The sequence below is a fragment of the Schistocerca gregaria genome, chromosome 4 (assembly GCF_023897955.1).
Source record: "Schistocerca gregaria isolate iqSchGreg1 chromosome 4, iqSchGreg1.2, whole genome shotgun sequence".
In the NCBI taxonomy this organism is placed as follows: Eukaryota; Metazoa; Arthropoda; class Insecta; order Orthoptera; family Acrididae; genus Schistocerca; species Schistocerca gregaria.
This window is the reverse complement of record NC_064923.1, coordinates 697,906,393-697,933,628: the sequence shown is the minus strand read 5'-3', so window position 1 is coordinate 697,933,628 and position 27,236 is coordinate 697,906,393. Positions and strand designations below refer to the sequence as shown.

General features: G+C 37.4%; 1 protein-coding gene across 1 annotated transcript in view; it reads left to right on the top strand.

Annotated features, from left to right (window-relative positions):
• The first annotated feature begins 5,594 nt into the window (after positions 1-5,594).
• LOC126267483 (ribosomal protein S6 kinase delta-1) overlaps positions 5,595-27,236 on the top strand; it is a 221,007-nt gene continuing 199,365 nt past the window's right edge. Inside the window, exons 1-3 of the mRNA XM_049972768.1 lie at positions 5,595-5,890; positions 17,937-18,094; positions 18,171-18,282. Coding sequence (XP_049828725.1) covers positions 5,795-5,890; positions 17,937-18,094; positions 18,171-18,282 — 366 coding nt within the window. The 5' untranslated portion in view covers positions 5,595-5,794. The remainder of the gene's footprint in view (positions 5,891-17,936; positions 18,095-18,170; positions 18,283-27,236) is intronic.

The window sequence follows — 27,236 nt, the reverse complement described above, 5'->3', positions numbered from 1 at the left end:
GTTGAAAAACCTTTCTGGAAACCAAACTGACATTTTGTTAAAACTTTATTCTTACAAAGGTGTGAAGCTACTGTACAATTCATCTTCAAGAATTTTGCATAAGGCAGTCAGAAGAGAGATTAGACGGTAGTTATTGACATAAGATGTATCCTATTTTTATGCAGTGTGTTAACAATGACATCCTTCAGTTTATCTGTGAAAATACCCTTCTTCAGAGAGCTATTACATATGTGGCTAAGACTCCCACTTCTCTCTTGGGAACAAGCTTTTATTATCCTGCTGGAAATGCCATCAATTCCATGTGACCTTTTATTGTTGAGAGAGTTTATTATCTTCCTAATTTCAGAAGGTGGTGATTCTGTTCTGTTCGGTATCGATGCAATCGATTGAAATATAAAAGAAAAAATATGACTCTTTCTTATTTCATTATGTTTAGATACGCTAAAAAAATTGGGATTGCAAGTATTCCAGATCTATTTAGAGCAATAAATTTACAAGTTCTTCGCTGTTTTAGCTACCTCCACTACCTGTCATTGGTTCATCATGATAAAGTTATTTAAAAAAATTAGGAACATTTATTTTGCAGTCAGCAACACAGTGGTCTTAAACATAACCTGAAGGTGTCTTTTTTTTTCAATCTACAGTTGAATGCTTTGAGTGAAGCACTTCACTAGTGCTAGTTTTGGAAATGCATTTCATTCATGGCCAAAATCAACCATTTCTTTTAGTTGTAAATGGGCATATGAGGAGTATTGTAATCTCTTCTTTTAGCATGAGAAACGCCATGTGACAACAGCCTTTAACCAGTTATTTCATAACAGGATCAGATCAAAAAGTAGCTCCTGTGTCAAAGATGCTACTGGCAATACAGATTAATTATTCTGGAATTCAGAAAGTGTGTTAAAAATTACGAGTTTTATTACATAGTACTAAACTTTATCTGGTAACTGTTCACACTCTCATAAGCTTTTTTGGCCCATGCACCAGACTACAATAAAAAAGTGGCACAACAGTTACGAAGATGATAACTCTATTACAGCAATTTAAATGCACTATTTTTCGTACCATCCCATTGTGCAACACTCTAACACTGATGCTTTATCGTACTTCCCAATGGGCAACAAGAATAAACATGCGATTCAAAAAGTATCAGAGACAATTACATGGGGCCAGTAAAATGCCTGTATCATCTCTTTCTTCCCACTGTAATTTAGTTGAATCTCCTGGTAGAGGCAATGCATGAGCAAATGTCATTCATCATTAATAAAGGGATAAAATTCCACTTGCTGACTAGATGGACACTTTTGTCCTGGAACTGGCCCATGCCTAAGTCGAGGCAGTTGATGTCCTTAGTGCAGTTACACAGAAGGAAACGCTTCTCTTCTCAAGGGTGGAGACACGAAACAAGTTCTGCCTGCATGAACCCTGTGACAAGAAGATGCAAAAATGTCCAGCCCACAGAGTGTAAAGGTGGTTCTTTTACTGTACACATTTTGTTTTACTCTCGAACACTCTGGAGAGACGCTGTAAGACCATCTCGTATAAACAAGATGGCTATGGGACCTCAGCTGTTCAGTATAACATGTCAATTCAAAACATCTTCAGCCATCTAAATTTCTAGTTTTATTTTATTTGTGCAAATCAATTTTAGCGTTACATTACGCCTTCTTATTTTACTGTTGAGAGATGTAGTCCAGAAACAAATACTTTCGCTCCAAGAGGTCATCATCCAGTGCCAAAGTGTCGTGAGCCGCCCAAAGGAATGACATTTCTTCAAGGCAGTCACAAATTTGAGAATTGTTTGCGTAGTGCTACATCGGAACAAACCAGTGCTGCTGTGCTCATTGCAGGCTAGAGTCTCTGTCATTGTAAAAAAAACTTCCAAGTGAATGGCTTTCAATGGCTAAGTGTGAGACATAACTCTTTCTGAGCCGAAACTGTTCTTTCATGTCAAGATAGAGTCATTTACTGGCGGCGCCGCAAAGTCAGGAGCATGGCCAGATATGCAATCCTTTCCATTACTGCCGATGCAAATAAACAATGAAATGTTAAAGCTTTCTGAATACCAGAATATCACAACATTCTGAAGCCATCACAGTTGTTAAAAACAATTTTTTCTCTCTCTCTCTCACTCTGTCTCTCTCTCTCTCTCTCTCTCTCTCTCTCTTCTTCGTTGTGTAGGAGTATTAACTGGAACTTTTTTCCTCAAAATTTAGCTGTGTGTGACTAAAAATCCCAATCTCTATATGTAATTCGACCACAATTTAGCACTTTTGATTGGCCGAGGAAGTTACTAGTGCGGCTGCCTTTTAGTGAACTGTCCAGGACAATAATCTCTGATTGAAGTTTCTACAGAGAGAAGACTTCCAACACTTTGGGTACTAGATTGTGGCAGACTCAGATGTTTATTGTCTTGTGCTAGATTCTGACAAGAGTAGACTTTGCCTCCAGTACAAGTTCTTTAATAGACGCAGACTTTGCTGTCAGACCCCTGAGGGCATATCTTCATAGAAGTGTTACTTTGTCCTGTGATCGATATAGAATCAGGAAATGGAACATTAATTGGAGTACATGTTTGAAATGACATGAGGAATTTCATGGGGACACATGATTCGTTGTGATACCTTGATAACGTTTGTCTTTTAAGTTTTTAACTTCCAATTGAATTTTCCCTAGTGGATTGTTGTGCACACATTTCTTGGTGAATCTGGTCATATGATGCCCAATTCGTACCAGTCAACCCACTGGATGATTAAATACCATTACTATACAGATTGTTTCTGCCCCCTCGCCAATGGATGGTTTGAGCAAGATTTTTAGGATGACGATTTTCCTTTCTGTTTCCTCAGTTCTGTGTGGCCCACTTGGCAATGCTTAAAGTGTAACTAAGTAATTTCTCCTTGCGCTTATTGTTGTTTTCTTCTCTCTCTATCTTATTCCATATGTCAATATCTTCCTTATCACTTGTATACTCACAAGAGCAAATAAACTAGGCTGCCTGGATTTATTGTGTATTTTTGTATTTACACAATCCTTATGCCTTTTCTTATTTAAATGCTGTTGCAAGATAGGCATCCATGCTATATTTGTGAGGGCTATTTTCTGTTATTCATTGTGAAACATTGTTTTTACATTACACTTACTAACTGCTGTGGAGTACTGCTTCTCAGAAATCCACATGGGATCAGTCACCATACTGGATAGTTTAAATCAAGGCTAGACATTCGGCTTCTTGCACAGTGGCCTGAGGGCCTTTATACATAGGTCTGTCTTCTCTACAGTCAATTTTATTGCTGCAGCACTGCCTCAGTGCCCAGTGACATGTAATCCTGCTGCCTGCTGAATTGGCAGTTTAAATAATGCTCATCCCAGACTCCCTCCACCTGCAGATGTTGCAGCTGCATCATGCCAATCTGGGGAACACGTATGGAGGAAAAATTTAGCTTGGCCTTGCCCATATTTGGGAACTGACAAAGAAATTAACACTTTGGGCTAGATTCACACACACTGTGTGCAGAACAAGTCATCTACACTGTGACACAACTCACTGTTGGCAGTCCCACATCACTCATATGAGCACTTTCAGACTGGCTGTGCAGGTACTTTCTTGAGCTCCATATGGCTCCTGGTGAAGGATATGTAATCTGGTTTTCCATATACGACAAGCATGGCGACCACCACAATTGCAGGCATCAGGAGAGTGTTTGCGACCACTTTTAAATGTTGAAGTTGTTCCTGATATCACCTTTTCAAATAATAGTTCCCATACATGTCCATTAAGTATACACTTCTGTGCTGCAGATGTGGACTGAACACCTAACAATGACATCTTTGCATCCATTGTTAAGCTTGAAGATTGAGTGCTTTGTTATGAATTTAAATCACAGATGGAAAAGCCATTGCAGATGGAAATGAAGGGTGATCCCTTCACCTTCAACTCCAATCCTGTCAACAGGCGCTGCACAACTGAAATTTCCCATGGCAGTTGTCATTCCTCCCTGCAGCTCCCGTTTCCAACGATGATGAAGAGACCCTTTTTAGGAGGTGGAGATAAATATGGGCACAGATATTCGAACGCAGTCCTGGGTAAACACTAGATACATTCACAGCTCACCAAGAACACTGGATGTTCTTTGTCACGGCCAAAAGCGGGACCCTAGTTTGCCTCAGCAAAAAGATGAGTCTGTGAGCATCAGAGGACACATAGATGCCATGCTCAGCACTATTTCAGTACCACAATTGATCTGTACACCATATGGCTTTGCCACTGGGTCCACTATAGCACCAGTATAAACTGTGCTTTCCACACCAGTGCCCAGCAGTGCCACCCCTTCGACTATTACTTCCAGGTAATGAATGGCTACCACATTAGGTGTGAAATCTGATGGAAATGGAGCCTCTGCTTCTGCCCTGCCAGCACTCTTGACATTTACTGTAGGAGCTTATCATGAAGTGCTAGAACTAATCAAGGCAAATGACCAAGGTAGCTGGCATAGCAAAAAAGTCTGAAAATATGTTTGTTCTCTAGTAAAGAATTTGTCATAATAAGATCTGCCAAGATTTGAAATATAGCTAAAAGTTTTTACTTTGTTTATTATAAGGGGAAAAGTAAAGGAAATTTAAGCTATAATGCAAAATTACGAGTATTGGTCGCATCTCGAATGACTAACGGAAGTAACAGACTACACTTCTGTGCATATCAAGATATTAAAGTACCCAAGCTTTCATTCAGAACACTACAAACCCACACTACAGAGTTTGTTCATTGCCGCAGTGAAGGAAAAATCAGAAATTATTATTAATCATCACTTGTCTTCTGAACTGATATGATGTGAAGACTACAAGAAGTGCAAATTCATTGGCAATTTGTCTGTTATCTATAATAGTGGCTGTGTCAAACTCAGCTCAGTGGCTTTCAGTACATGTGACAGCGCTAATTATATTGACAAGAGGTTACTACTTGAAGTCTATTTTTGTTTTTTAAGATTTCTGTTGGTTGTTATGCCCAAATATCAGAATTTAACTTTGCTGAGCCCTCATGCTGACAACCTCTTCTGTTCTGAACGATATATGCATAGTGTCTGAATTAAACACTACCGGTATCCTGGAGTGCGGTAAGAATATTTACTTTTATTATTATGTACTAATTGTAGGACTAACTTGTACAGTATAAGGCTGTACATTACATTTACTTGCGACACATCTTCCGAAAGACAAATACTGAATTTTTAAAACTGCTTTTCGCTCTCGTGTTTACATGTGGTCTGAAGTGGGTTTGCTAGCACAGTTAAACATGGCGTCTGGAAAACAGCAGATCAACATAATTTCGCTTCACTTACATGTTACAGATAGACAGCTTCTTGTTCTGTCTAATATTTCTGCTTCTCGTTGACTTCACAATAAGTCCATATTAACCGAATATTCTGAAATCAAGATGTAACTGGATAATCCAAGCCAATTGCCTTCGCAACCCAGAAGCGACACTGAGAAATCGGTTTACGTAATCCGGTCTTGGGAGCCTCATGTAAACGGGGTTGCTATGTTTTCGTGTTTAAAAAGGTCAGAGAGGTCTGTTGATTGCTGGTATACCAAAGATAATATTTTGCGCATGTGACGTTTTGTTTTGACGCAAGGTGTCAAGTTTTGAGGGGTTTAGGTGCGGCATGTAAACAGAGTAGACTGTGTTGTGCCTGTGTTGTTATGTAATATTTATGAAAATGATTACATAGTTCTCAAGAAGAGATACACAAGCAATTGATGACTGTTGATTCATGGATTGAAGAACGCGACGATAATGACACCAAGTCATGATAACTGGATTAGAAAATTTATTGTATCTGATCCGAGAAAACATAAAAAAGGTTTCACCGTTTACAAAGTAACGTCAATAGTGAGTATGCATATTATTATTCCAATTACCATCGATTCAGATTGTTGTCTGAGAGTCCTTCAGAAATTTGATTAATGTCTGCTGCCACTATTCCCACGAGTTCAGGAGCATATTTAGTCTACCTCTGCTAATTAGTTTCAGGAAATATTAACTGACTGATGTCGCTCATCACATGTACTATTCTGCTGGCACATACAACGCTTGTATACTGCACAAAGACAGTGTATCATAATTTGTTAACGACATACCTGTTGGCCTGGTATGAAAAGGATCAAACTAGTGGGATTACAGATAGTGTCGGTTTAGACGTTCGAAAACTATAAGGTGTAAAGCGAGTCGATAGTTCCCCTTACATAAAGTATTTAGGTATCAAATCTGTATCGGAAACTCTCAAGTTAATGTTATTGACGTAAATTTTAAATTTTCTTAATCTATTACAGTACAAACGCCAATAATGAGAAAATTTCTGAGGCTGTTAAGTTTCAAGGCATTGTCATATAGTTTTTTTTTTAACAGCCCAATAGCCCAAGCCCACCCTTTCCTGGAATCACCGATACCATTACGATTAACATCATAGCCATAAATTTTTATGTCAGATTTAAGAGCAGTTGAATGCAATTAATTAGCTATTTCCAGTTCTTCATTTATGTTCATTGTTCACACAACTTAAGCATGGTATAAAGTTTTTATCGTGTGCAAAATTACGCTAATAATTCCTTAGTTAATAATTTTCCTGCTATTTCACTTCTTTTTCTGAGTAGTCATATATACTGACATCGCTGATATTTACACCACGGCGCTCTTTTCGGACACTTGCTAGATTTGTATATCCTTTTTCGAAGACAATCATTCTCAACACATCATTATCTTCCGTGGCTTCTCTTTAAATTTTTATTATGTTACTGGTTTTATGGCCTTCAGTGGTATCTTTGACCCTTTCTCTTCAGGATTTATCATATATTCTGTTTCCACTTTCACACATTGCGGTCTGTTCTTAACTAATTCTTTTATCTAATCACCCATATTTGAAGAGACTTTTCAAGTGTTAGCAAAAATAAGAACAACTGTGCTTGAAAAATGTATATGATGCAGTTCTTTAAGGGAGCAAATAGTTACGTTGAAACTTGTCCAGATTTATAGCATTGAACTTTCTTACAATATATTTTACCTGAAAACTTGTGCAGATTGTTATGGAATCACTTGAAAATTGCCATGCAGCCAAAATTGCACAACTATTGCTATCATCACCAAATAAAATGTAGCTAATGTCTGTTAGTGTGGCAAATCTTTGTCATCCAAAACTTTTGCTTTGTCTGTGGACCACACTGCAATTAAAATGCCATGTTGATTGTCTTCCCATCAGATGGTGATTGACATGATACAAGGCTATTTCCTGTTGACACTTCTTGTTTCTGTTTAGATATATATGACTTTTGAACCGTGTCACAGAAGTTACATTGATGCAATGATATTCTAATTAACTTAAAAGGATGTTTTTGTTTCACAGTCAAATAGCCCACTTTATAAGGATTACATTAGTAAGGAAGGAACACATTTTTTTTTCTCCAAAAAAATTTCTGCTCAGAGATATAACCCTCGAAAGATGATGCTGGACATACCATTTTGAAAAATGTGAATTTTGGAAAAAAAATTGTAAAATGCTGTATTTCTGGAACAGTTCTAGATATTTTGTTGTTTTTTTTTATTTGTGAGTTAATTGCTACATGATTACAAAGAATTCCTCCACTTGGGCTTACCTGTGAAAGTTCTTTTACTGTATCATTCTGAACATTTTTATTAGAATTTACGGAGAATTTTTTTTTTTTTTTTTTTTTTTTTTTTTCAAGAATGGCTGTCCATAAAATTTTGATGTTTTTCTGTTGATTAGTACCATATAGTTCCACATTCCTTGAAAAAGAGAGCTTCCACTTTCAGGTTGAACAGGTTTCATAAACAATTGAAATTTTTGCCATACATAAAACCTGTCATATTACCACATATTATCACATAACAGGCCCATAAAAATCAAAATGTAGCCTTATTTAACATAATTTTAGTTTTAAAAGGTGAGTAAGAGACTCCTTTTTCAAGCATTTTAAATGGTTTCAAAATGTACGTGAAAGGTGCAGGTACTTAAAAGGTTTCAATTTATGCAACTTCTGTGCACTCTGTTTTGTATTTAAATTAGCCAGTCAATGACCTAAATATGTGTTCCACTGCTTCAATATCTTTTTTGATATAGAGTGATGCCTTCCTGTTGAACCAATAGGAACTGGAGCACTTACAATCTTCAAAACATTGTAAACTGGAAGTGAGCATTGATAGCGTTGTTGCTGTCCTTCAGCTGGAAATCTATATCCAGCATCTGGTCCATGTGGTAGCATAAAGTTCACTACAATTTTGTTTAACTCATAACTGGTGTCTATAACCTCTGCAATCCATCAGTCACAAAGTCATACACACATACCACAAACATCCTCCTTCCCAGGTTGTTGTTTTGAACATTATCCTGCTGTTTCTGAGGTGTTGACCAAATGAACTAAATTTCTTCTTTCTTGCTCTTTAAAGTGCAAGCAATATGAGTTTGCCCATCACTTTTAATCTAAAAATGTGTCTTCTGAATTAATTTCACAGGAGTAGTTTGTTGGACCATTCTTCTTTTTTCTGGTCACTGAATTCTTCGATTTCCTCTTTGGACAAAAGAATGAGGGCTGTGGTGTAGCATGGCGCTTCAGCAGTCCCCCTACTCCATCACAAGGCCTCTTCCCATGACCAGTTACACTGTATACACAGTCAGTTGGCACAAGCAACTTACTCAATTCAAACAGTTGGTAAGGATTTTTAAAATGACTAGCAGCACCATCAGAAATAATGATGCTCTTCTCTGCCCCTGTTTGCAGTTGAAGAATTTTGTGCATTGCAAAGCATGTCCTGTGTCATCACTTATAACTGTAACACTTGTGTTCTTGTTTTGAAAATATGTCACTCCTGTAAAAATTGAAACCTGGGCATTGCTCCAATGATTCCCTTGTAGTTATTGTGAGAGAATTACTGACCAGTTGTCAGCAAAATCACATTGAAACACTAAACATAGTTTTTCAGCCTGTACACACCCTTTTACTTCTGCAACGTGTTGTTGTTGCAATTTCAGATGCTAGTGTGTTACTGACGATTTACCAAGTTCATAAGTTAAACTGTCAAAGGTAACAGTTTTCTTAATTAGCTTATTTTACTCCCATGTTGTATATGTAATTTCTGCAGAGTTATCTGCTACGTCTTCCAGACAAGTGTCTGTGAAGGCAGTCCTCCCTTTCCAGGGCAGTCACCACATTCTTGAAGCTAACAAGTCTCTCGCTTTATGTCACAGACTACTAATGACTTCACACTCCCAACAGAGGTGTCATACGTTATGTGCTCCAGTAAGTTCTTCAAAGTTACCAAACAAAGTTCAAAATTCATGCATTACAAACATAAAAAGACACTGTAGATGGGTGTGGAACCACCCACTTAGGTTGTAGTGCATAAAATTATGATCTTCCAATATGTTAAGTTGTATAGTTGCTCTTATAAACTGCAAAAGTTTCTTTAATACTTCGAGTCATATACTTCTTCATTTTCATAACTTTTTGACCTTCAACTGCTAGAGTTCTAGTGTCTTTTTTTGTTGGCACTCTGGCAAGAACAGTCCCATTTATCTTCCAGATAAAATGGTTGCACTATTTGAACTTGTGCATAATAAGTATCTGGTCTTCCAAAGACTCCTTTTACAGATCTCACATTTCTTGATTTGTCTACCACGTACTTTGATACTGGTGGAACATGGTTCAGAATTGTCTTCTTTGAAAATGTCTCTTGAATAATAGTTAAAACTGGCACAATATTCGACAACTGAATTGATATTCGTGAAAAATTCCTGGCAAGAGGGGCAAGGGTGCTTTGGTTCATTTTCTTCTGAAGATGGAATTTCTACTTTGAAGAGTGTGGTCTGTTTTGCTGTAGTGTATTTATCCATAGCTTTAGTAATTTCTCTGCACTTTCTTGATGCATAGAGCTTATGACTCAACTTCACTGATCACAGTTTTTTAACGGGACTGACAACTATCTCTGTAGTTGATTGATTCAGGGTATTTAATTCTTCCTCTATTGATGCAAAATCTGCATCATCTCCACCACGGGAGGCTTCACCTTGTTCAGATACTATCATTGTAGTTATTCTGTCAATCATTTAGTACACAAAAATTCGTCACTGGAAACATCTTCACTTCGAAAAAGAGTCCTCAAATGAGAACATGTATTCCCAACCTGAACAAAGTCTGTGTTTTGTTTGTCGTATACATTTCAAACAGTCCTTTTCACAGAACACACTGCAACTCTGTCAACTGGTAAATTCCTTATCAAACCACAGGACTTGCTGGATGGTCTCAGATTTCTTAGAAGCCTCTTCAGTAAACAAATTAGCATTGAACAACTACAATACAGAAACCTGCAATGAACAACCACAACCAAGAAACTGACAAGAAACTACAACAGAGTGTAAGAAATAACTACAACAAAGACAATAGAAATAAACAATGTAACAAACAACTTAGTAAGAAACAACTTCAGTGGAGGCATAAATTACCCTTGAAACTTAAAAAAATGATTTTTTAAAAATAAAACCTGTCCTGCTTAAAAGTGGAAACTTCCCTTTTCAGGGAATATAGAACTATTTGGTGCCAATCAACAGGAAAAAATCAAAATTGTGTGGATCAGCATTTTTGACAAAAAAATTTTCTGTATAAATTATTAAAAGGAAAGTTCAGAATGCTATAGTAAAAGAACTATGACAGATAAGTCCAAATGGAGGATTTCTTTCTAATCAGAATGCAATTATATTTCAAATAAAAAAGACCCAAGAAAAATCTAGAACTGTTCCAGAGATACAGAATTTTAAATTTTTTTTCCGAAATTTGCACCTTCAGAATGGTGTTTGCAGTGTCATCTTTGGAGACCTATATCTCAGGGCAGGAATTCTTTTGGGGGGGGGGGGGGGGGGGGGGGAATACTTCTGAATTTTAAAATATGCTGAACTCAATAACATCTGAGACTATGAAGGTAACCCCCCTGCCTGAAGTAATGTGGATTATGCCAGAAACATTACGTGTTATATATCAAATGAAAATGAAAGCATGGAATTGTTTATGCCTGTAATCAGTTTTTTATTTAGGTTTACAAAATTTAGTTTGAAACTAGCGATATTTTGATTGCTCTTAGTATGGCAAACTTGCACAGTTGGTACCTTGTAGCTTAAGCTTCAGCTGTTAAGAGATCAGCTTATTTTTCCCTCCTTTTTATCGCTGGCATTGTTAGACAGAAAACAGAGTATTTGGATATTAATTTGAAAAGTGAGACAGTTTTCTTACTCAGTTTTTCTATTGCATGATTTGTTTTGTTCGGGCCATAGCAAAATACAACAAATAGTTTTATTATGAAGCCATTATTGATCACAAAGTTTCCCAAATCTAAATATTCTTAATTAATACCTAACCAAACTGGATTATTGGAAGAACATTTGTGAGCCTTTGGTTATTTATAAATTAAGACCTTCCAAAATTTTATCACTACCGTAATACAACAAGAAACAATGATTAATAATCCACAACAATTATTTTGATTATTATGTTTGGTGTCTTCTCCGCTAAAATCAATTACACCACAATTCATTTTATTAGCATTGGCAATAAATGTTAATAAAATAATAATCTTCTAAAATTTAAAGATAAGTTCATTGTCTTGTGTGGCTGCGTACTGAAGGCTACTGAAACAAGATCCGGGGAGGCTTTAAGAGTATGTAAAGAAGGAAAAACAGAGAAATGCCAAAAGAAGAAAACACCAGATAATTAATCTTGAAAAGAACGCCACAGGAAGCAAACAGTCAAAGGAAAGAAAGAAACAATCTCAGATTAAAATCAATGATAATGAATCTCCTAGCAAAGCTTACTGACATCCACAATCATTAGGGAAAGCAGTGACAAAAGTAGAGAGAGCTTTACCTAAAAGCCTTGATATATGATGCCAGGTGCAAAGAAACTTTTAAAGAAAAAAATAAATATGATCACAAGTTGCAAAGAAAAAGACGAGAAAATGATAAATTTCTATCAAAGTCATCTATTAGTCAATATATCTAAAAACAAAGGTGATGGAACTTACCAAACGAAAGCGTTGGTATGTTGATAGACACACACACAAACAAACACAAAATTCAAGCTTTTGCAACTCACTGTTGCCTTTACATATGTCTGCTTGTGTCTGTACATGTGTGGATGGATATGTGTGTGTCTGCGAGTGTATACCTGTCCTTTTTTCCCCTTAAGGTAAGTCTTTCGACCTCCGGGATTGGAATGACTCCTTACCCTCTCCCTTAAAACCCACATCCTTTCGTCTTTCCCTCTCCTTCCCTCTTTCCTGATGAAGCAACCATGGGATGCGAAAGCTTGAATTTTGTGTTTGTGTTTGTTTGTGTGTCTATCAACATACCAACACTTTCATTTGGTAAGTTACATCATCTTTGTGTTTAGATATATTTTTCCCATGTGGAATGTTTCCCTCTATTACATTCATCTACTAGTCATCGAGAACCAGGAAAACATGCCATATGTTCAGTCAAGATTACAGTTACTGGCCTGCATCCATGCCTTGTGCCTATTTCAGAAGCACACACTGCTTCTATTGCAGAAAACCTTAGGGATAAAGTAAAGAAATACAAATTCTTCTCATTACGGCCTAAGCACATTTTGCCACAGTAACAAATGGCTCGCAGTGTCTTTGTTTGCAAATATCATGTGAACTGCAGTTTTTGCTTTTTATCATTTCTGGTGCATTAACAGAAAAAATAAATATTCCAAGAAGCTGCAATGAACTTGTCTGCATTGTTATGCAGGAAGTAAAGATTGTATTAATGACCATTGTGAGTATTGTGATGCAGGTGCATTTCAAACAATTTTTGAAGAAAGCGAATTGGAAAAGCCTACAACTGTATGCCAATGGGAAGAAAATCACACAGGTTAGCTTGCTGTCACTCAAAAATCCTCAAAAGTGAATCAGCTAGTGCTAGAAGTCTCGTGGGACTAACTTTCTTTAAAACTCATGTTTTCATCAAAAAGTCACAAGCTTGAAACTTTGAAAGAAAAAAAATTAAATTTGATAAATAATGAAGTAGTTTTGCAAGTAGGTTTTGCAGAAAATTATTCACCGATTTCTTAAGATGAGATCCAGACTGCTCACTGGTCCCACGACCAACTTACTGTTTTCACTTCAGTTGCTTGAATAACAGGATAAGAAGTTCTGCTGTAGCTGATGATTTGGAACATGGTAAATTAGCAGTTTGGGTGTATCTACATGTCATTCTTTCTTCCCTTTTTTTGGTCTTGAAAAGTGAAAACTTTTTTTTCGATGGAGCAACGGCCCAATTTAAGAGCAGATGTACTTTATCCAGGTTGCTATTTTTTGAAGAAGATTTTGGCATCTCAGGAGAACGGGTCTTTCTTGCTTCCAGCTATTGGAAAAGGGCAGTTGATGGTGCTGGAGGAAACGTTAAGTTCAGCGTGTAGTTGGCTGTAAAGAGTTGAAAATTTACTGTCAGTTCCCTTCAAAGTTTTTCTTAAATGTGCTCAGGAAGTGCTTGAAAGTATAAAACTGATCATGGTATACAGTGATACTATGAGGTATTGTAAGGAAGACCTAAAGAAAAGATGGGAACAGATTTGATCAATTCCACATTCACAGTGAGCACATTATATTAAATGCAATAGTGAAAAAGGTTGTTTATGTGTAAGTCAGATCAGTGACTCAAATTTTAGTGAAAAGATCAGAATATTACCACTAGCCAATGATGAAATTGCACATATGCAGGTCAATACTACCCGACAGACTATAAAACATGGAGATGTTGTGTTTGTTCACCCTGATACATTTTTTAAAAATTTGAAAGAATTAGATGATACACTTGCACTAGAAAAAAAAACTGGGTAGGAGTGTTATATATGATGCATGTATCCAAGCGGGAAAATGAAGATGTGGCCAGATCCCACAGCTGAATCTCTTGAGCCTGAGCCTGGGTTTTGTTTAATCATAGACTTGTTACGTCAAGTATTTAACATCTGAAAATGTTTAATTGGGAAAAAATAATGTTCAACTTTTAATACCATAAATAAAGTATGGTATTAATTAAGCTTTTCTAAAGAAAACTAACAGGATATACATATATAGATTTCAGTGTGGTCCAAAGCGTAATACTGTCCTGTCCCATCTGTAAAGGATATTAAAACAAAATATTTTAAATATAAAGAATGCAAATATGTTTTAACTACTGAGGTGTAATTTTTATCTACAAACAACCATTTCAAAAATATAATTGTCAATTAACTATTCCTAATTTACAGAATTCTCACTTTTTATTTTCCTCTGAGTCCCAGCTGTAACATATGTTTATTATTATTTTTTAACTATTTAATTTTAATAGAAATTGTTGGAAAATTGTATGGGAGAGAAGTGCTTTTGGATACTACAAAATCATGCAATTTAATATTTATAAACCCAATAATTACATAAAGATCTAAGTGAAATGCTCTCTACCTTCAAAGCAGGCCTCATCTATAAGTAAATTACTTGTAAATCTATCTTGTCATATCACATTTTGCTGGGAAAAAAGGAACATAAATGGATTCACTTGTTTGTAGATGACAAATTTAGAAAAATTATTCTTCTATCATTGTTGAACAAAATTTATGTTTCCAGAATGAGATTTTCACTCTGCAGCGGAGTGTGCGCTGATGTGAAACATCCTGGCAGATTAAAACTGTGTGCCCGACCGAGACTCGAACTTGGGACCTTTGCCTTTCGCGGGCAAGTGCTCTGCCATCTGAACTACCGAAGCACGACTCACGCCCGATACTCACAGCTTTACTTCTGCCAGTATCTCGTCTCCTACCTTCCAAACTTTACAGAAGCTCTCCTGCAAACCTTGCAGAACTAGCACTCCCGAAAGAAAGGATACAGCGGAGTTCTAGTTCTGCAAGGTTTGCAGGAGAGCTTCTGTAAAGTTTGGAAGGTAGGAGACGAGACACTGGCAGAAGTAAAGCTGTGAGTACCGGGCGTGAGTCGTGCTTCGGTAGCTCAGATGGTAGAGCACTTGCCCGCGAAAGGCAAAGGTCCCGAGTTCAAGTCTCGGTCGGGCACACAGTTTTAATCTGCCAGGAAGTTTCAAAATTTATGTTTTTGTTATTACTATTATTATTAAACAGTGGAAAACCCAGGATGGAATAATAACATTATGAAAAGGATAGATTGCTGCTCACCATGTAGTGGAGATACTGAATAAGAGAGAGGCACAACACAAGACGCTAAACAAATAAGCTTTTGGCGAAAAGTCTTCCTTCTGCATTAGGCAACATAACAAACACATTTGCACACAAACACAACCATCACACACATGACCTCTGTCTTGCTGTTGAGGCAAGACTGAGACAGCTGTTGTGTGTGAGACTTGCGTTTGCATGAACGTATGTGTGTGTGTGGGTTTTGTCTAAATTTTGCAGAAGGCCTTTTGGCCAAAAGCTTACCTCGTGATATTTTTATTATTAAAAGAACTTAAAATTTCCCAATGTTCTGAACAAGGATATGTACATTGCATTTCTCTTTGTAAATAATGCACCAGATGTTAACAGTAAAGAAACCAATTTCTTTGGACTATGACTGCAAAAAGAAACACATTCAGTATCTTTATGAAAAACTGGGCAAGACCACCCATCTTCTTTTTGCTCACTAAAATCCTAGTGTTGTTAAGAGAGAATACCAAAGAATGCGTTTCACACTGACTTTCACTCTCACCTTAAAATATGTCACATTTTGGTATAACTTAAGCACCTATCAGAACATCAAACTGCAAAAAAGAGCGATTAGAATCATATATGGAGGAAAACCTTGAGATTAGGATGAAACATTGTTTACAATCTCTGTTATTTCTCCTTTGCCATTTGAAACTTCTGTATTCTTTAAACCAAACAGATTTGAAAAAAAAAAAAAATTGTGAAATCTGTGATCACTTTATTAGACACAATAAAACTTATGTATAAGTATTACATAAATCAACAGAGCCCTGTACCAAAACTATACTTCCCACATAGGATAAATTCTCAAAACTTAGAAAGCAAATATTGATATCAAAACCTCTTGTAAATTTTGCAACTCATATTTACACTGTCACTGCTTGTACTCATTTAAGAATATTTTAAAATATGGAGTACATTATTTTTATTTCACCTTCATTTGTATACATATAAATCGACTTATCCAGTGCTGTACACATAGTTGCTTTTCTATGTAACAGGACCAAGAAAAGTACAAAATAATTAACCTGTAAACAAACAAAACAATAGTTCTGTAATTTTTTGACTACCACTTGTACCTTCTTAGTATCAGTCCTGTTCATCTGTAAATACCAATTGTTTTGTACCACAGCTGTTAACAAAATACACTCTAAGATTCTTTAAATTATTTTTTTTTTTTTTTGGTAAAGAACCACACCACAAAGGAATTATGTGGATGGGATGGAAGTTGGTAGACGTGATGTAGACGTACAGACAAACAAATGATTACAACCTCAGAAAAATTGGGCGATTTATTCAAGAAAAAGAGCTCCACAAATTGAGCAAGTCAATAACATGATAATGCACCTTTAGCCCTTATGCAAGAAATTATTCAACTTGGCATACTTTTGATAGAGTTGTTGGATGTTCTAATGAGTGACATTGTGCCAAATTATGGACAGTTGGCATGTCAGATCGTGAAAATACCACGATGGTAGGAAGGTGTTACCAATAATGCTCCAAACAAGCATGAAGACAGGCAGTAGAAGCTTGCTCTGTGTGTGTGTGGGCAGCCATTATCTTGCTGAAATGTAAGCACTGAAAGGCTTGTCATAAAGGGCAATAAAATGGAGCATAAAATATTGTCAGTGTACCACTGTGCTGTTAGAATTTCACAGATTACAACCAAAGGTGCCACAGATGACAACCAAAGGAGTTCTGCTAAGAAATGAAATGATACCCCTGACTATCACTCCTGACTGTTGGGCCATACGACAGGCAACAGTCAAGTTGGTATCCACCACTGACCATGGCATCTCCAGGCACACCTTCCCTGGTTATCGGGGCTCTCACCACTGAAGGACTTTCTACTCCAGTCAACGAGATTCCAGGCTGAAGATTTGTGTGGAGATGCCCTGGACAACATTGGGATACTAATCTGATGTTGTTGCCATATGGCTCAGCAGCTAGAAATGATGATCTGGGAAGCCTTTTTGTCATGTCAGGACCCCTCTGCACATCATAAGTGGCACCCTTACAGCACAGCGGTACATTAACGGTATTCTGTGCCTCATTTTGTTGGTCTTAATGGCAAGCCATTATGTGTTTACATTTCAGCAAGATAATGATGCCCACACATGGTGAGAGTTTCTACTGCTTGTCTTCATGCTTGCCAAACCGTACCTTGCCCAGTAAAACTCGTCATATCTCTCCCCAGCTGAGAACATTTAGAGCATTATGGGCAGGGCCCTCCAACCAGTTAAGGATTCTGACTATTTAATACGCCAATTGGACAGAATGTGGCATGACGTCCCTCAGAAGGATATCGAATAACACTATTGGTCAATGCCAAACCAAATAACTGCTTGCATAAGGGCCAGAGGTGGATCAAAATGTTGTGTGTTATTTATGAAGCTCTTTCTCTTTAATAAATTGTCCAATTTTTCTGAATTTTGTTTGTCTGTACATGTACAGCATATCTACAGATTTCTGTCCCATTTGGCGCATCATCTCTCTCTCTCTCTCTCTCTCTCTCTCTCTCTCTCTCTCTCTCTCTCTCTCTCCGTCTGTGTCTCTTCTTAAAATGCTGTAAAAAGTATGTATTATGGAAATTTAGATTGTTGAATATTTTATTCTTTCATTGGTATTTTGTTTAAATGTGTAAATAGTTTCTCATTTTATTTATTTATTTAAAAAAATAGGTATATGCAGAGTCATCTACTGAGGCATTGGCAAAGACAGTTGTATGGAAGAGATACAATGACTTCAAGAAACTTCATAACCAACTGCAGATAAAACATAAAAAGCTGTATCTGAAGGACACTTTTCCACCATTTGTGAAAGCAAAATTTTTTGGACGGTGTGTATTACCTTTTTCTCATTAAATCCGTCAGTTTAAATATTTTCACAGAAAGATTTTCAGTCTTTATTTACAGGTTTGAAGATGATGTCATTGAGGAAAGGAGGAAGTGTGCAGAGTCATTATTGGAGTTTGCATCTCATCACTCTGCGTTATATAAATGCAGTGCTTTTGTTAAATTTTTTGAGGTGAGCATTGTACTTTCATTTTTACAAATTATATTGCATGCAGTTACTCCATTTATAGACTTAATGGGACTAGTGTGCAACTTTTATGACACTAGTGCCAAAAGTTAAGATGACTGAGTGTAGGGAAAATGAATGAGAAAAAAACAAAGAAAAATAAATGAGCAATCAACATGAATGACAGTGTAGATTTCCTTTCACACAGAAATTGCACTGTCTGTGTAGGAAAATGGCAATCTCTACACAGAATAGGCATTTGATTCGAAGATAACAAAAATCAGCGTGTTGCTCATATCACGTTCTGTGGATGTGCACTTCATTTTGAGCACAGTGGGAATTTAACAACATTTGAAACCAAAGATGTTCCTTTGATCCTTTTTCACAGTCATGTTATGCTAACTTACTTTCTTAGGCATTAGTATTGTTTGGTAGCATTAACTGAAATATTGTTCAGTCTTCTACTGTGACAGTAGCGGGGCTGGGGCGGGGGGGGGGGGGGGGGGGGGGGGGGGAGAAAGGTTGAATGCCGAATTGTAACTAATAGTTTGTCTAAGGTGATATTCATTATTTTTATTCTGATGGAAAGGAATCTCAAAAGTTAATTTTTATGTCCCTGTCTCCTTTGTTGAACTTGTGCATACAGCTCCAGTTCCACATTCCATTCAGGATCCTTGGCACAAGCCAAGATCACTTAGCATACAGACAAAAGCTCATATTATTACTGTTCCCACTTGCCGTACCTTATTCCAGTAAAACTATTATTTTATCATTATCATATAAGCACTTCATGGCCCTATGTATTTCTCAATTCTGGCGGCAGTTTATATAGTGAATTGCATGTATTCACAATAAAAACTAGTTTTTAGCATTGTGGCTTCTTATTTCTACCTTGCAAAGCATTATTAACTATAAGTCATCTCATTTTAATCTACCCACAAATCCCATTTGCACTGATTCTTTCATAACTAGTTTTCATTGATTCATAGATGCATCTCCACAAACTTTCAACAAAGATACATTATGTGTTGCTGTACTTCAGTATGACACTTGTGTGAAACTACAGTATTGTACAATATGCTGTCTCCCTTGTGAGTTACAATGTCATCTTTTATTGAGACACTTATGAGCCCTTGGATGAGAGAGTTGCTGGATGTGATGCTCTCCATGTGCGGCTTCATCACATGACTATTTACATCAGAGGACACACCTGTTTGTGATGCATCACTGTTGAAAGAGCCACAGTTTCCATTTAACATTTGTTTCAGGCAAATGCCGGGATGGTTCCTTTGAAAGGGCACGGCCGATTTCCTTCCGCATCCTTCCCTAACCCGAGCTTGCGCTCCGTCTCTAATGACCTCATTGTCGATGGGACGTTAAAACAACACTAACCTAACCTATCAAATAGTCCAGTTCATAAGTTCATGGCTTGTAGAAAATAAAGTGATGCTTAATCTCAGTGACATCCATTTTTTTTACAGTTTTTATCATGCAATTCAACTTGTTTAAACAAAATGGGCATGTGATCAGTGAGTCTGAACAATAAAAATTCCAGGGTTCCAGATAGATGGTATGTTATGACAGAAATCCCATGTTCAGAGTCTTGTTCAAAAACTGGGTACTGCTATATTTACTACTAGAACAATATCTGCAATAATTGATAGTCGAAAAAAAATTATTCTACTTTGTTTATTTTCATTCACTTATGATATACGGCATTATATAGGGTGTTTCAAAACTAATGACCTGATTTCTAACCTCATACCACATATTTTGCCTTCATAATAAAATTTTTAAGCACCTTACAATAATGTGTGTAATGGGATACTGCAGCTTGATTGTGACTACTTCTAACATTTTGTTGTGATTCCCGCTTTGTTCTACAAGATATCCTTATCCCACTAGTCAGCCACCCGGGCTGCCTATTCGTGCTAGTACCCCATTTAGAATGTTATAATGGAAAGCAACTCTCAAAGAGCATGAGAAATGTGTTAAGGAAAGCATTGTAGTTATCATCTATGTTATCGGCACTATAAACATCCTGCCACTCTTGTTCCTTGACAGGGTTTAAAAAACTCTCTTTTGCTGTTGGATTAACTTTTCTGCATAGTTTGTAATTGAATGTGACATTTAAGTGGTGCTCTGATATACCAATAATTTCAGAGTCAACATCTATGAGCAGTACACTAACTTTATCTCTAATACCACTTATATTTTGATGAAATGTGCTAATTCCTTCTCTACTTGGAAACATTACATCCTCTGAAGGTGAGCTCGTAGTTAGAGGGACTTCCTTTAAGCAGGTTTACCTATCAGCTGACTTCCATCTAAAAAAAGATGCAGCTCTTAACACCAACTACTACAGGAATTTTTCCATGGGTTATCCCGACAGCAGACCAACACCGACAACGATAGTTCAGGTATACATGCCGACGTCGCAAGCTGAAGATGAACAGATAGAGAAAGTGTATGAGGATATTGAAAGGGTAATGCAATATGTAAAGGAGGACGAAAATCTAATAGTCATGGGCGACTGGAATGCAGTTGTAGGGGAAGGAGTAGAAGAAAAGGTTACAGGAGAATATGGGCTTGGGACAAGGAATGAAAGAGGAGAAAGACTAATTGAGTTCTGTAACAAGTTTCAGCTAGTAATAGCGAATACCGTGTTCAAGAATCACAAGAGGAGGTGGTATACTTGGAAAGGCCGGGAGATAGGGGAAGATTTCAATTAGATTACATCATGGTCAGACAGAGATTCCGAAATCAGATACTGGATTGTAAGGCGTACCCAGGAGCAGATATAGACTCAGATCACAATATAGTAGTGATGAAGAGTAGACTGAAGTTTAAGACATTAGTCCTGAAGAATCAGTACTCTAAAAAGTGGGATACGGAAGTTCTAAGGAATGACGAGATACGTTTGAAGTTCTCTAACGCTATAGATTAAGCAATAAGGAATAGCGCAGTAGGCAACAGAGTTGAAGAGGAATGGACGTCTCTAAAAAGGACCATCACAGAAGTTGGGAAGGAAAACATAGGTACAAAGAAGGTAGCTGTGAAGAAACTATGGGTAACAGAAGAAATACTTCAGTTGATTGATGAAAGGAGGAAGTACAAACATGTTCCGGGAAAATCAGGAATACAGAAATACAAGTCGCTGAGGAATGAAATAGATAGGAAGTGCAGGGAAGCTAAGACGAAATGGCTGCAGAAAAAATGTGAAGACCTCGAAAAAGATATGATTTTCGGAAGGACAGACTCAGCATACAGGAAAGTCAAAACAACCTTTGGTGACATTAAAAGCAACGGTGGTAACATTAAGAGTGCAACGGGAATTCCACTGTTAAATGCAGAGGAGAGAGCAGATAGGTGGAAAGAATACATTGAAAGCCTCTATGAGGGTGAAAATTTGTCTGATGTGATAGAAGAAGAAACAGGAGTCGATTTAGAAGAGATAGGGGATCCAGTATTAGAATCGGAATTTAAATGAGCTTTAGAAGACTTACGGTCAAATAAGGCAAAAGGGATAGATAACATTCCATCAGAATTTCTAAAATCATTAGGGGAAGTGGCAACAAAACGACTATTCACGTTGGTGTGTAGAATATATGAGTCTGGTGACATACCATCTGACTTTCGGAAAAGCATCATCCACACAATTCCGAAGACGGCAAGAGCTGACAAGTGCGAGAATTATCGCACAATCAGCTTAACAGCTCATGCATCTAAGCTGCTTACAAGAATAATATACAGAAGAATGGAAAAGAAAATTTGAATGCGCTAGGTGACGATCAGTTTGGCTTTAGGAAAAGTAAAGGCACGAGAGAGGCAATTCTGACATTAAAAGAAAGGTTCAGGAGTGGAATTAAAATACAAGATGAAAGTATATCAATGATACGATTCGCTGATGACATTGCTATCCTGAGTGAAAGTGAAGAAGAATTAAATGATCTGCTGAATGGAATGAACAGTCTAATGAGTATACAGTATGGTCCGAGAGTAAATCGGAGAAAGATGAACGTAATGAGAAGTAGTAGAAATGAGAACAGCGAGAAACTTAACATCAGGATTGATGGTCACGAAGTCAATGAAGTTAAGGAATTCTGCTACCTAGGCAGTAAAATAACCAATGACGGACGGAGCAAGGAAGACATCAAAAGCAGACTCGTTATGGCAAAAAAGTCATTTCTGGCCAAGAGAAGTCTACTAATATCAAGTACCGGCCTTAATTTGAGGAAGAAATTACTGAGGATGTACGTCTGGAGTACAGCATTGTATGGTAGTGAAACATGGACTGTGGGAAAACCGGAACAGAAGTGAATCGTAGCATTTGAGATGTGGTGCTATAGACGAATGTTGAAAATTAGGTGGAATGATAAGGTAAGGAATGAGGAGGTTCTACGCAGAATCGGAAAGGAAAGGAATATGTGGAAAACACTGATAAGGAGAAGGGACAGGATGATAGGACATCTGCTAAGACATGAGGGAATGACTTCCATAGTACTAGGGAGCTGTAGAGGGCAAAAAATGTAGAGGAAGACAGATCGGAATACGTCAAGCAAATAATTGAGGACGTAGGTTGCAAGTGCTACTCTGTGATGAAGAGGTTAGCACAGGAAAGGAATTTGTGGCGGGCCGCATCAAATCAGTCGGTAGACTGATGATGAAAAGAAAAAAGGTGCACAAATATGTTTGTCAGTACTTAGCTTTATAACCACTACAGCTGAACTGCATGCTGCAGTATGTAAACACACGAAACACTGTCTGAAGATCTGTCATTAGTGGTACATTGACAGTCTTCTTAATTGAGCGACTGCTGACCAAATTCCCCAAATCAGGTTCTACCCCTTTCCTGTAACTCGCTCCACATCTCTGCACATGGGCTTGGGTGTTACCGGTTGTTTCTCAGCCATCAGAAATGAATACTGGACAGCCAGTGGCCAGTAGACTACAGGCCACGAAGGTTATTGCTTGTGCTCAACTGTATCACAAAGAAAAGAAAAGCATTATGACCCACATTAGAGCTTCATAACCATCACCGAAGGTAAACTAATAATCAATCAAAAACAGCAACAAACATTTATGAATAGCCCCAAAGTAATTTGCCCCCCCCCCCCCCTCCTCCTCCTCCTCCTTTATGTTTCTGTTGTGACCCCTGGTGATTCACTAGAGAACCAACTGTACTACCTGTAAAACTGATGTTGTATCTCCGACCGTCAACTACTAACTCTAGTAGTTGATAGTTGGAGACACAGCATCGTTGTTACATGGCAGTGTGTTAAAAACAGTTCATAGATGTTGGCTACTGATGAATTATATATCTGGATGGTGTTAACACTGTCAGCATCAGTTAAGGCCTGAAGATGGCGCACTGAAGCACAGAAAGTGACAGCAAAATAATGAATAACATCATAAGGATGGCTTTTAGTGTTCCATTTTATTACATAGGTGAACGGCTAAAATCCCTCAAACCTTCAATCACAAGGAAGGACATACAAAAACTAGTAGTGTGAAGTTGTCATCAAACAGCCAGCAGGCTTCAGAATGACACACTCCTCTTCAGTTCCAAATGGCTGCTCTGACACTTCTCAGCTTGAACTACAAGAGCACAAAAGGACAAAGGGCAAGGAGAAGGGATCAAAGGTGAAAGGGATTCCTCTAATCCCCCCTCATGTTGAACCCATTTAGTGGATATTGTTACATTTCAACCTCTCTTCTGCAAGTAACACACAGTCTAGGTTGTCATCATCTTTTTAAATCTAGTTGAAGAATGCTATTGAAATTTCTGATAAGTGCAGTGGAACTGACATTATTCAACCTGAAAAGTAGCTTGCAAAACAAATAGCGACTGCCATATCATGAGAATGCTTTGAACTTCCAGTGTGAAGGATGCTGTCCAATCTGTAGCTATGTCTCAGATCAGTTTGCAATAAGTCATCTAATGTCAGTGGTCTATCATTTTATGGTGCAACAATTGTATTAATTTGCTTGAAATCCAACACCAACCTCATGCCACATCCCTCTGGCACAACTAGCAACAGACTATTATGAGTACTGGCAGCACATTCAGTCACCCATAGCTGCAACATTTTCTCTGTTTTTGCTTCATCTCTCTTTCCTTGTAGGTTACTGGTATAGTATATGCTCTGACAAAGAAATCATATGTTCCTTAAATTTTAATAGATATAAAAATCCCTTGACAGTACATGGTTTTCAGGAAATACTGGATGATCATGATGCAGTACCACAGACAAATTTCCTTGCACTATCTCATCTGCTTCCTCCGTACACTCGATCCGATTTCTTGTCTCTTTTTCACCATTTACAAAAATTGCATTAGCCATACTCTCATTTACAACAAATCTCAATTCAAAAAACAACATAGACCTTGTGAGAAATTTAAGACAGTGGTACAAACCCTCCTCCCTAATCACACATTGTACTTACTTACCATTATACTTTAGCAGCACTTTCACAGTGATCAAAACCCATCATTGCTTGGGGAATTGACAAAAAATCAACTCCTATTATTGTCTCAATTGCCAACATTGTCACAATCACAAAATTCCCAGAAAACCTCTTACCCTCCTTCTTCACTTCAGTACTCCTTCCAAGGATTGCCTCCTCCATCTTAGTCTGCCATAAAGGAAGAGTAAGCCATGAACTTACACCTTCACACCTCTGTAAGTTGGCCTCACTGAACACACTAGGCTACTGGTATCAAGAATACAAGACAAAGTAACTTCATTAATATCTATTTGAAGCATTGACTCACTAAACAATTTACATTGTCCTGTCTCACATCAAGCAAAAGCTCCATCACATCTTCAGAATTCAACACACTCAATTGTTCAAACTAGTATTCGTCACACTCACAGTAAGTGATACAGCCGTAAACTGCAGTTGTTAGTCACCTGGCAATGGGTTCTCGGCATGGATATTATTCTGCTGATCAGGTGATTGGACCTCCACAATGTTTGGATCTCAAATCACTATCATTCCCATGACTGTCTCTGTCATTACCTCTGTTGCCTGTGTAATTATCAAAATGTGTAACATTCCAATTGCTCCTCCAAATTCTATAATCACTCTTTATATTGCGATATTGTCCTTTCCCCTGATGCCTCCATTTCACATTGTCATAGCTGTCACATCGTGAATCATATTGCCCACAATGATAATTTCTGTTTCATTGTGTCTTAGAATTTGAATAAAGAAATTGGTTATCATCCCAGGACCATTTTCATCACCAACTGCCATACTCTAAAATCGGAAGCAAACTTTGGAAACCCTTGAAGTCATTCTTTCACATTACAGCAAAAATTATTGGATGTGAATGTGATGGAAGTTGGTAAGACAAATATGAATCATTTCAGCAGGACTGTAAGGATTTTATATAGGAATTGATTTTTGAACAAAATATGTTCAAATAATCTTGGAGGCCAGCAAAATCCGGAAATGTTAAAATTTTGCATAAGTAGAACACTATATTTGACCCTGTCTTGTGTTGTCTCAGACCAGTATGCAGACAAGAGTAAGTGCTAAACTCTTTGTATGATTCACAATTTCTAATCATAGTGCACATATGTATAGTAGGTTTATCTTCCAAGTAACCCTACAAAAGTTAAATCTTGTAAGCGTCAGGCCAAGTAGAGGGAAGTCAAAACTCAAAGTGCTCCAACAAAGTGGGAGGATGAATACCAATGGTTGAATTTGTAAGTACTAAAAGCTTTTTTACAGTTAAGAAATATGATTGTAGTCAAAACTAGACATAGACTCACTGCATTCATTGCCCTGATGAAACTCACAAGAACTAGGATGTATTTTCTTCCTCTTACGAGACGAAGGATCTGACTCATCTTTGTAGCATGAGTCTACCTTATCATTAGGTCCATGTCCTTTACTATGGGATGGACCTTGACCAACACCATTACCTATTTTCTCCTCAACCTTTGACAGTCCCGTATTTACCTCTTGTATGAATCCTCTTCTTGTCCTATTAATCTCCGTTTCCCCCTCTTTAAATCCTACTTATTCTGACTCCCTCGTCCTGACATGGTCTGTATCATTAGGGCTCTGCTCAGCATTATGCACTAATTAAGTAACTGAAGAAAATAACTCGACAAACTTCTTCTCGGTTTGCTTAAACTCTTCTTCAATACAAAGCTTTAACTCTTCAAAATTGTACTGAGTAAGGTGGGACAGTAGTTAGCACACTGGATGCACATTCAGGACAACGGAAGTTCAAATCCCCATCTAGCCATTAGAGATAAATTAGCCATGATTTCCTAAAATCACTCCAGGCAAATGGTGTAATGTTTAATGTGAAGAGGGTAGGTTGATTTCGTCCCCTCTCCTTTTGTAATGAGCTTTTGCACCATCTCTAATGACTTCACTGTTGACGGGACAGAAAATTCTAATATTTCTCTCTTCCTTCAAAATTATTTTCCAAACCTCCAAAAATGAGCCATGACTTAAAAAAATTGTTCTTGAATGTCAGTAATAGATAACCTGTCAAATCTGTGACAGTTCTGTTTAATTCGTTTCACTTTCTTTGCTGTAAATTATTTTCCAAAGGCTTCGTTCATACATTGATAACAAACTGAAATTGCCTAACTTTTTGCAAGTAGTAATTTGACTTTAGAATTAGAAATTCTACCATGAAATTCCCTATGTAACTTTTCCTTTAATTGTGCACCCAATTCTGTAAGCTCCCCTGTAATCCCACTAACTGATTCACAGATTTGTTCTAAACCATGTATTTGACCCCGTAAGATAGTAGCATTTGTCTCCAATTTATCTGTATATTTCTATCATTTGCTTCTGTACTTTTCCCTAAGTTCTCATCTAGTCATTTCACACTATTTTCTGTCTTCTCTGATAACTCCCTACTTAACCCACTGTTGTTACTCTTGCTATTAACCTCCATCTGTTCAAACTGTTTTCCATTGGCATATAGT